The sequence below is a fragment of the Equus przewalskii genome, chromosome 20 (genome assembly GCF_037783145.1).
Source record: "Equus przewalskii isolate Varuska chromosome 20, EquPr2, whole genome shotgun sequence".
Classification (NCBI taxonomy): Eukaryota; Metazoa; Chordata; class Mammalia; order Perissodactyla; family Equidae; genus Equus; species Equus przewalskii.
Window position 1 is genome coordinate 10,489,486 of NC_091850.1, and position 12,263 is coordinate 10,501,748.

General features: G+C 38.8%; 1 protein-coding gene across 1 annotated transcript in view; it reads right to left on the reverse strand.

Moving 5' to 3' along the window:
- Positions 1-3,170: 3,170 nt before the first annotated feature.
- IPO11 (importin 11) overlaps positions 3,171-12,263 on the reverse strand; it is a 230,444-nt gene continuing 221,351 nt past the window's right edge. Inside the window, exon 30 of the mRNA XM_008527674.2 lies at positions 3,171-4,577. Coding sequence (XP_008525896.1) covers positions 4,413-4,577 — 165 coding nt within the window. The 3' untranslated portion in view covers positions 3,171-4,412. The remainder of the gene's footprint in view (positions 4,578-12,263) is intronic.

Genomic DNA, 12,263 nt, shown 5'->3' on the forward strand with positions numbered 1-12,263 from the left:
AAGACACTCTCTACTTGTTATAAGAAGAAAGAATTTGAGAGAAAATGTCGTCAGTACGTCTCAGTTTTGAATTTTATCCAAGTGCTTCAGACCATAAAGAGTCCTTCAAGCCAGACGTTCCACTGCCCGAAGTAAAAGCAGAGAAATTCAGGCCAACAGCTCTTTTAGCCCTTTTCTAGGGCATTCACCCCAAGGGCCCTAAAGCTCAGCCTCAGACAGCAGCAGGGGACTGTGGGAAAAGGTCAGGCTCTACAGCCAGATGGAATGGTTTGCACCACTTCACAGGACATCAGGGTCTGTACCATTTGGATGTTTGGAACAGAATGCAGTTTCTTCTGGAGGGGAAAGAGCTGACTTTAACCTGCTGTTTCAGATGTCACAGTCCTATGGAGATACTGGGATCAAAGCTTCACATTTAAGGAAATGATTATTTTCTCTCCTCTCCCCATTTTGCCAACTAACATACAGCTTCTCATCCTAAACCACACTAAAATAAAATGCTCTAAAGTCTGGTATGTTTCTCCCTTTTAAGCTCAGCCCAAATATGATAAAGTATTTGAAAAGTAAAAAAAAAAAAGTATTGCTGCATATTTACCTCTTCGCCAACAGTTTACAAATCCAAAAAGGGTATTTTGGTAACAAGAAATAAGAGAGGCTGTGTTTGCCCTTATTTCTTCATTTTTAGCAGTGTGTGAGTTCAGGTTATGTTCGTATTCACAAAGAACTACATACCTCTTAAAAACACGAGAGAGAGAGAGAAATAGATAGATGACTCCTGGCTAAGGGGTGTGCCACAACACTAACGGAGTTTCAGAGACTTAAGAAGGTTGATGAAACTTGCACCAGATTCAATACACCTCAGTCACACACCTGTCCTAGCTTAAAAACTGCATAACTTTTTGTAAATGAAAAGGAAAGCTGGTAGTGGTAAGAGCTTTGTTTTGTTAAAAAAACAAAAAACCAAAAAAACAAAAATCATTGGAAATTTCTAGGACTTTGAGGTTCTTTTCGAAAACTTATCTCTGTAACGGAGAGGCCTGGTAATGACCAACTTAACCAGTGTCGCATCAGCAGAGAGACAACGTGACACCACGTGCCTCCTGATTTGCTGCCCTGGCAAGAATGCAGCATCACCAATGGAGTCCTGTTGCCAAAAGTGCTAACCTGAATCTAGTCAGGAGGAAATAATTAGAACACCGAATGATAAGGGACATTCTACAAGAGACCTGTCTTGGATTCTTCAAAAAAGCCAATGACATGAAAAAAGGACTTTTCTAGATTAAAAAAATAAATGCCAAATGCAACATATAAACATTAGATAGATTTTGAATCATTAAACAACAGGGCATCATCTAAAAGACATTTTGGGGGCACTTGGGAAAACTGAGATACTGTTTATTAGACATTATTGCATTAATATTAATTTTCTTAGGTGTATAATGGTATTTGTGGATATGTAGAAAAACGCCATTCTTAGAGGAACGCTGAAGTTTTTGGGGGTAAAGTGTTATAATTTCTGTGGTGTCTATAACTTATTGTCAAGTGATTGAGCAAAAGTACATATATTCCATGTATGTACACACATATATATGGAGAAAGCAAATGTGGAAAAATGAAACAACTTGGTGAACTTAGATGAAGGGTATACTGGTGCTCATTACACTATTCCTTCAATGCTTCTATGAATTAAAATTTTTTTTTTAAGTTGGGGGAGGAAAATCTTTTTGTTTTTCATGACATGTTATCATATCTTCCTTTCATCAGCTCTCCAACAACTTTTAAATTTCTACTCACTTGGGATTTCTAAGGTTTACAGAAGTAGAACCGAAGACCTTAGCAGGAGAGCCTTACGTTTTAATCCACGGCGTTAGGAATTCATTGTGAGAGGCTGGAGCTCTAGCATTTTCACAGTCTCACTGATTGATTTTGTGTGTCAGAGTAATTTTAAATAGCTCTGAGCATGGAATCAGAGGGCTTCCCGGTTCCAGCGCAGTGCCATGTAATCTAAATAACCTACCCAAACTACGCTGTTTGAGAGCCCTTTTTAAGTGGCTCTCAGGTTATACCGTGGCAGCACCATCTCCGGTAGACAAGCTCCCTCCCCACAGCCTGCTGCTCCTGAACACACACTCTGTTAGAACCATTTTTTCTTGTATCGTGTTGGTAAGTTTGTAAAACTTGAATTGTAAAACTTCATGAGGTCAGTACCCTGTAGCAACCCCAGAATCTAGCACTGCGCTATGGCACAATACAGGAACCCAACAAATATTAGTTGACTGAGGAATAGGTAAAACAAAGATCTAAGTGAAGATTTTCCAGGGGACGTAGTAAAAGCGAGCTTTAGCATGTCGCGACCTGGCTTCTCTGGCACGAGCAGAGAGGGAGGAGGACTGACGATAAACACTTCAGAACATCATTGTTGGCCACAGGAGCTTTTGTCAGAGGGCTGGGAAAAGTCTCCACAATACAAAATCAACAGAAAAGAAGTCTGAAATGATCATTACCTTGCAGCAGGAGCCACAGTTCAACCAGAGGCCTGGCTGAGTTGTCCCTCTAAAACTTAGTATGTTCGCTATAAAGCTGCATTAACAAACAGAATTCTGCACATCAAGAATCACATTTTATGTCTTAATCGAGCACTGAAAAATTCAATGATTTTTTCTTCTGAGCTATTTACAAAGCCTATTTTAACCTTTAAGTTTAAAAAATTAACCAAACTCTTTTCCTGAGATAAATTTTTACTTTTTTTGCAGGTAGCTATTTTAGTAATATTTGCTATAACACTATAACGAAATCTATCAGGAATGGAAAGGACGAGTATTTTACCGTAGCTGGAAAACTGGAGCATGTTTGAGAATTTCTGATAAGAATAATGGGACTAAGTGCCTCAAATGAAAATAATTAAGTCAACAAAAAGTAATTCTTCTTCTTAGATCAGCCTTGAGGACTGAATAATAATGATAAAGAAATATTGTATTAAAGAAGCTTTTAGTCTCTAAACGAAAAGAGAAACTGAAAAGGTAACTAGGACTTGCACGTGCAGCACTGCCACCTACTCAGCCAGCCAACGCCACAGCATGAAAGAAAACTTACCTTTCAAATGCACTGGGCAATTTCATGAACTCATTTCTTGTGGGGCAGAGAAAACAATCAGACAAATCAGTCAAATGTGAGGTATCTTTGGAAAATTTAATTTGGACCATATTTTCTTTCTCTTGCTGAAAACATCAAATATTTCCACACATTTTGGGTTCCACAGCTTACAAAGGGGCAGTGGGTTTCCCGCAGTTACATACTGTACCCAACTTTCTATAGAAAGATCAGACATTTCCAACCTTGCTTTGAATATTTCCTTAAAAATGCTTTAAAGGTTCCTTACAATAAATGGCAAGTAAAACAAAGTAAGGCTTTATTTTCTCCTTTTTCCCCTTTTTCGGTACTGCACGTTGGAGGAATAAGAATGGAAGACTTGTCACATCAGTGTTGGTACCCTGGGGACTGCTGGGCCCTCCTGGGTGCACCCACAGTGAGGCTGATGCCCTCCCGTCCTGAGGAACCCAAGATGGGCAAGTGCTGAATAGCCGGTCACGGCCACGCCACAGCACCGGGGGTCTGAGGGTGGCCCGGTGCATCTCGGTGCGCACAGGACTCCTGGCCTTTGGGAGTAACAAAGGAACTAGGACCAAAATACCACCAGAGGTCTTCCACCTGGTACTGCAGTACCACAGGTTCACTTCTGTAGCCTTACAATGTGCATCGAAAGACTAAGTATAATTACTGAAAATGAAACGAGAAAAAAATCCCTTTACTAATTCTTGTATCAAATTACTAGAATGAAAATAAAAGCATCCGTCTGATAAAACATGTTTTCTATGTCAGAGGAAAGCAACTCCTTTGCCAGAACTGTCTATTTGTCACTATTTATATATTTTTGCCTGGTGTACAATTTTCTTTAATTGCATCATCTGAACAGCTTTGTCATTTTTCAAACCTGTAGTTTCATTAGCTTAAAAAAGGAATAAGGCAGCCAAATTTAAGTAATTTTGGTTGCAGAAAAACATCTCAGGATTAACCTTCATCTTCTCAAGTGTTAAGAGCACATGATTAAAAGGTAATCAAACAGTTTCTTCTCTTAACAGGAAACTAAGCAGCTAGTGCCATCAAATCTATCTCTAGTAAACACAGGGCCCCTCGTAAATATAAAATTAAATTCTTTTGAGGATTTAGGTTTGTGAATTTAGTTATGCGGGATTTACATGTATTTGCTGAATTTTGTAGTAAAAAATGTGTTGTCTTGGCTTCTTTATTTTCATACGCAGGGGTTTCGTCGTCTCGGCAGGTGCTCACACACAGATGGCAGGCTGGGATCCTTGGATTGCTTCAGAAGGGGGGCAGCCACAGGGCACGTGCTCTCAGAAGCCCTGCAGAAACTCCTGGAGCTGGGTGACGATCTCTGTGTCCACCGTCTCCATGAGGGGCTGGAAGGCCTGCTCTCCCAGGAGCTCCTGCTGAGCCTTGAGCTTCTCGTAGGTGAACTGCTGCAGTGACACCGTGTGCACCGGGTCCTTCAGGGCCAGCTGTGGGGCAGAGAGCAGCCACAGTGTCAAAGAAGCAAGACACGTCCCTCTTAGGTGTGACCACAAGTCTCTGTAATCTCTTCCTCAGCAACAAAACCGCTTTTGCATCCCTTCTTATAAGGGATTCTCAAACAGCCTCATTGTGGGAAAGTTCGTCAACGAAAATTTCATTCAATTAGTCTAACCTCAGTTCCCCAGGGCCTAGGAACATAACTTGTCTGATTAGCTGAATTTCTCAACAGCTGAAAGCTCACCCATGTAAAAAAGCATCAAAACCTGGCAGAAAGTATCCTAAAAGGAAGAGAACATGCTGAAGAGCATTTGCACACGGGCTCTCCTTAGAAGGTGAGGCAGTCTACTCTGGCAGCTCAGTGACGCCCTCAGGACTGCCAGAGCACACTGCTTGCCCCACCATCCTATTTCCATTCCGGTACCTTCTTCTGGTTAAAAAAATAAAAAGATAAATAAAAATAAATAGATAAACAAGCATGTACTCCTCCTCCCCTATAGGGATATTTGGAAAACAAAAAAATTACAATTAAAAATAACACACAACTCCACTTCCTAAAGATAATACTACTAACACAACAAGAAAATATTTTGACTCTTTTGTCTTTCCGATGCCTGTGGCACGTACATACACACACACACATACATTCACAAGCAGTACTGTTCTTTGCATTTATATTATCACAAAAAAATTCTACTCTAACTTTAAGAATTCGGAATCTATTTATGTCATAATTTGTTTTGTTATAGGCACACTGAAGTGATTATGGTACAGTTTAAATACAATTTTAGCTATGATTTTGCTGAATAATCTCTCATAAACACTGTTCCACGTTACTACATATACACAGCCTTTCCTCTGCATTTCAGATTCTTCCCTTAGGATATCTCTTATCTCAGAAGAGTTACTATACTAAAGAGCATGGACAATTTTATGACTTCTGATACATATTATCAAGTTGTTTTTCCTAGGGTTTGTACCAATTTAAAAGGTACAAGAGTTTTAGGCTTGTGATATTGTTGTTACCACTGGTGTTATCATTATTTAAATTCTTTATAACAGTGAAAAATAACACACCATGGCTTTAAGCTGTACATTTCTCTCATTATCAATAAAGCTGAACATCTGCAAGGTTTTAAATAAAGTGCATGAGCTTTTGTGCCCAATATGGCTACACAGAAAGTCTTTTCTTTCCTTATTGATACTCGGTTTTATTCCAGGCAAATGAAGTAGCTGAACCACATCTGCTGTTCGAGCAATTAATGACCACGAATGGAAAACGTAACTGAGAGGCAGAGACATAGGTGGCATGAATTTGAAATTAAACCCCTTAGGTCACCATTCCAGAGTTACATGATAAATCCACGGGTAACTTCAATAGTTATTTCCCTGGAAGACGAACAGGACAAAGAACACCAAAGAGAAGTGACGACAGAAAGCCCAGCCCTATGTCCACAAGCCTGGAGATACCATCCTACAAAACGCATAGAAACAGAAGCTGAACATTTAAAAATATGTGCTCTTAAGCAACAAGCAGTAATGTGTAATATTATTTTAATTACTAAGAAATAGACCTCGCACCAAAGAGGATGTGGACATTGTTGAAACACTGTGAATTATCTGTAACTAAAACCATCTGCTACAATATGAATGAAAAGCAGTTGAGCTTGAAATTGATGTTCAAGTTACTCCAACTACTGAAATGAAGCTGAAGTGTATAGTTTAAATGCTGTTTCAATCTGCTACAAGAAACTGTAAACAGTTAACTTATCTCATCTCTACACTTTAATCTCTAACAGAATAAAAAAGAAAATATCACCATACTAAAACCCAGCACATCTGGCGTAACACTACATCAGTACAATACTTTTGAAAGTATATTGATCAGTCATGCGGAGATTAAAAGCATTAATCTCCTTTGGAAGGAGAGTTGTGGAGGGGAGAAGGAAGGAGAAAGACACACTCTCCAAGTACACACCTTAAAAAATCTTTTTAAAAACATCAACTTTTCTTAGTTAAATAAACACGTTGACAAATAAATGCCTATTTTGGCTTGTGGTAGACATTCATTAATCATAGCCGTCAATGCCTTCTTTTGAAGAGATATATGAAATATATTGACCAAACGATTCTCTAAAGAAGAATCATTGCTGCATATCCACTAAAAACCCAGAGGCCATTTCTTTGAATGTAATAGTGCCTTTAGTTACCAGAATTAAGAGACACTGAAGTCACTGACAGCTTTTGCAAAGAACTTAACTATTACTTTCACACAAATGCCCACCTAACATAAATAACTTAATTATCTCATTTAATGTGAAAAAATGCAGAATGCCTACCATGTTTACCAGGTGGTATGTTCTTGAGAAAATAATTACTTTTCTAATGTAGTAAGTAAATTATAATTAGGAAGATAAATCTGCTGTTGGAAAAAATATAGTGCAAAAGAAGGTGTGAAACAGACTTCTACTTCCAAAATAATACAGTAAAATGCTATTTATAATTCTTTCAGCTCAATACAACTAAAACCCTTGGACATTATATATAACACAAACATAAGAAGACTCTAAAAGGTGGAGAGAAGAAGGCAGACTGACCAGGGACCCCAGCGCCCAAGGAACAACACGATGCTGAATGCCCTTGCTTTCCTCTTGCTTCATATATCCCAGATTTGGGGCTGGAGAAGCCAGCAACCTGGAAACACCAATGAGCACAGACCAAAAACCTCCAAAAAAAGTCTTCTCTCTAGCCAAAGGACCAGGAAAGGAACCACAGAGCAGGACAGAAAACTTTTAGACAATATTTCAGCCAACACCACAAAATAAACTATGGCCCCAACCCCAATCATGATGGGCTGTTACAAGGATTCGACCCACCCACGCCACACTGGTGTCTGTGGAGACCCCTGGGGAGCCCAGACTCTCCCCTCCTCACCCAGGAGGTATCAGTGGAGGCCTAGCGGGGAACTTGGCCTTCAACATCCACCTGGCAGTAACAAAGTGGCATACCCACTTCTCCTGACAGAGTAGTATCAAAAGAAGCTGGCTAAAACAGAAGATTTAAATGAGATTATGTCTCATAACATAATACTAAAAATGACTAAGTTTCAAAGGAAAATCACTTGTGTCACCAAAGGTGGAGGGCGGGGGGGATGCAGGGGCAGAAGGAAAGTGGGTTTAATGATAAAAGGTCAACTTGAGGGGTCTCTGTGGTGACGAAAATGTTCTGCATCTTGACCCTTACTAATGTCAATATTCTCGTTGTGATGTTAGAGTTTTGCAAGACATTATCATTGGGGGACATGGAGAGCAACAGGTCACACATCAGAGAGCTGAGCAATCTGGCAAGCTCACTCACCAAGAATACACTCTGGGAGGCAAGGAATTAACTCCAAAGGTGAATGATGAAAATAGTCTGGTACCTATTTGCCCAAACAAATTATTCACAGCAGAATCTTAAAAATCAGAAATTACTCTTCTTTTTCCACACATTTCTAACAAATATGATTATCTTTGCTTAGATGAGGTTTGCTTAGATGCACAAATTTGAGGAGATAAAAAACTACTACAGGAAAAACAAAGGCAGCAATATTGAGGCTCAGTTGACAATATAGAAATCTTGGAAATAATGGGAAGAGACAGACAACTATTCAAACCAGACCCAGGCTTTATGCAATGTGTGTTATTCTGGATTGAATCCTGTAACTAAGAGCATTACTGGAAAACTGGTGAAATCTAAATAAAGTCTGGAGTTTAGTTAATAATATACCAATGTTGGTTTCTCAGCTTTGATAAATGTACCATGGTAATGTACAATAGGGGAAATGGGCACAAGGGACTACTCTGTACTATCTTTGCTACTTTTCTATAAACCTAAAACTATTCCAAAATAAAAAGGTTGTCTGTCATTCTATTTTAATTACTGCAGCTTCATAATATATTTTGAAATCAGGAAGTGTGACGCCTTCAGCTTTGTTCTTTTTCAAGACTCTTTTGGCTACTCAAGGTTTTCTGTGGTTCCGTATGAATTTTAGAATTGTGTTTTCTATTTTTGTAAGAAATGCCATTGGGATTTTGATAGGGATTGCACTAAATCTGTAGATTGCTTTCGGTAGTATGGACATCTTCCAATCCATGAACACAGATATCTTTCTGTTTGTTTACATTTTAATTTCTTTCATCAATGTTTTGTAGTTTTCAGCATACAAGTCATTCAGTTCCTTAGTTAAGTTTATGCCAAAGTTACTTCATTCTTTTTGATGCTAGTGTAAATAGGATGGTTTTCTTAATTTCTTTTTCAGATAGTTTATTAGCTTATAGAAACACAATTGATTTTTGTATTTTGATTTTTTATCCTGCAATTTTCTGAATTCGTTTATTAGTTTAAGTAGTTTTTTATGACGTCTCTAGGGTATTCTATATATAAGATCATGTCATCTGCAGAGAGAGACAATTTTACTTTCATCTTTCTGATTTGGATGTCTTTTATTTCTTTTTCTCACCTAATTGCTCTGACTAGGATTTCCAGTACTATGTTGAATATAAAGAGGAATGGAGGGCCCAGCCCTGGTGGCCTGATGATTAAGTTCGGTGTGTTCTGCTTCGGCAGCCCAGGATCAGTTCCTGGGCACAGACCTATACTACTGGTCAGTGGCGATGCTGTGGTGGTGGCTCACATACAAAATAGAGGAAGACTGGCAATAGATGTTAGCTCAGGGCAAAGACTCCTCAGGAAAAAAAAAGAAAAAGAAAAAGAGCAATGGAACAGAATAGAGAGCCCACAAACAAATACGACACATATAGCCAACTGATCTTCAACAAGGGAGCCAAGAATATACAATGGGGAAAGAACAGTCTCTTCAACAGATGGTGCTGGGAAAACTGGACATCCTCATGCAAAAGAATGAAACCCTTCTTTTACACCACACACAAAAATCAACTCAAAATGAATGAAAGACTTACACATAAGACCTCAAACTGTAAAACTTCTAGAAGAAAACACAGGGAAAAGCTTGATGACATTGGCCTTGCCAATGATTTCATGGATATGACACCAAAAGCACAGTCAACAAAAGCAAAAATAGACAAGAGACTCTACAACAAACAAAATTTTAAAACACAGACTAGAAACTAAAAAAGTACATCCCTCTGTGGCCATTTGGTGTGAAAACAAGCTGCCCTGGACACCTCAACTGGCTTACACAACTGTTCAGTTACAGAATGTCTAAGCAGCAAGGCTGGCAAGTTCATTCTCAAAATGAGAAAAACCGATATCCCCAGGCTTTAAGTGACATCCAAGGTTGATTGTTCTCAAGTTAATGACATCAGTAGAACTAGAATACAGATTTCCAAATTCCTGGTTTTGTTCTCTTCCCATTACTTCCATATGCCTAACCCCTACTCTTGCCTTTCGAGGAAGTACATGATCATATAAGAAACACTTCCATTAAAATGGTTAAGATAAAATTAGGAATCTTACTATAGGTATCAGTTATTAGCAGAAGATAATTTCCCAGAATTCCTGACTCCAGGGCAATGCCAGATAAATGAAGTGCTAACAGCCTGACTCACTTCCAAGTCCACACATTGGATGTGAATAAGCAAGCAGTTCAGTATTCCTTGGTTCAGAAATTATTACTCCAAGACAGAATGGCTCTGGTCCCTCTGTCGGTAATTAGAGCCTCTGACACATGCTTCAACCTGTAAGGTGTTTAGTCTTTAAAGCTGGTACAAGATTGTGGCTCCTGGGGTGCTACTCACCAGGATGTATATTTCTTGTTCTTTGAGAGATTTTTATTCCTTAAAACTAAAAAATATTTCACTGCATTCATCAGCAATTTCACCCAGCAGGAATCTGGCCAAGGTGAATCTTTCATTTTCCTAGGTTATGTGGTATATCATGTCACTGTTCACTTTTTAAGCCTCCAAATACCTCATGATAATTTTTCAAAATTACTGTAAAGTTATCTCAGATAGAATTTTGCTAAAGAGAAAAAATTTCCTACCATAGAAAAATACAGATCTTAAGAATAATAATATACTTTCCATGAAACTTGGTAGATTATGTTTAAACACACTAGCTACGCAGAAGACCAAAAATCTTAAAGGAAAATTTGCCTACAACAATGTATTTAACCATGTGGTCTTCAAAAATTCCTTAGTTTGATTAAAATATCTTTGGTTTAAAATTCTCTTCTTTTTTGACCTCTAATTATTTCACTGTAGGTAACTGTCAACTTCTAAAATATATCTAAACATGTACATTCCTAACATCTTTGGGTATAAACTCTCCCAACTCAGTGGCTTAACCAGGAGTTTGCAGTCCTGCAGATGCCAACCAGAACCCACCTCACCAGCAGGGCTTGGCGATGCGAATTCAGTCACTAGTTACACCCAGTGTGAAACTCAGATTCCAAGGAGCCACTTGAGACTTTTCATCATCACTGTTACGGCTGTCCTTTGAGGAATTTAGACTATAATTTCTATCTGCTGAGCCAGTAAGTAAAGGAGCTATTTTACACTGCTATGTCTAGAGAGACTGAGATCCAGACTGCATGAGAGACAAATGACAGCACACAAACATCCTGATGGACTAGAGGTCTAAGTTCGGTACACTCCGCTTCAGGAGCCCAGGTTCAGTTCCTGAGCATGTAACCACACCACCTGTCTGTCAGTAGCCATGCTGTGGCGGCATCTCACATGGAAGAACCAGAAGAACTTACAACTATACACAACTATGTACTGAGACATTAGGGGGGAAAAAGGAAAAAAAAAAAGGAAGAAGACTAGAAACAGACGTTAGCTGAGGATGAATCTTCCCCTGCAAAAAAAGAAACAAACTTCTCCTAGCTTCTGATGTCCCCAAAAACCTCCAACTTGGCAGAAAATCCACTTTAAGAAAAACGACAGCACATACACATCTCAGTGACAAAAACTGAAATTCCAATTTAGCAATTAGCTTGTGACCTAGGTTTTCTGATATAATTCTTTTGTTTGTTTTTGTTGAGGAAGATTGGCCCTGAGCTAACATCCGTGCCAGTCTTCCTCTATCTTATTTATGAGGTGCTGCCAAAGTGTGGCTTGACAAGTGGTGCTAGGTCTGAGCTGGGATCTGAACCTGCAAACCCTGGGCCACTGAAGTGGAGCATGCGAACTTAACCACTATGCCACCAAGCCAGCCCCGATATACTTATTTTTCTCTCCATCAGTCCTAGACCATTACTAGCTGGGTATTTTTACTCTAGCTTCAGTTTTATTCTGGTTATGCCTTTCATCATAAGGTGTTTCTAATCTTTGCAAAGTAAGCTTGAGAGAAATGCACAATTTAAACAATGAGCCTAAGTAATTATTTCAAGTCCAAATCGGAGCAACAGAACATCTGCTTATTTCTTCATATTTGTTTCAGTATGAAATGCTCTTCATCAGAGTACTTAAACAGTAATCAAAATATTAAATTTTACATTTACTAAACTACAACCACAAGCAAGGCACAGGCTAGGTCCTTCACATATTATTTCATTTCAAACTCACAATAAGGAATCCTAAGGAGGAAATGGAACCATCAGCAATATAACATCAACTTTCAAGTCTTATCACTTAAGAAACACACTTTGTAAGGCTATATTGGGTGACCACGTACAGTGTCAATGAGCAATAATACTTTGAAAGGAATCTTTT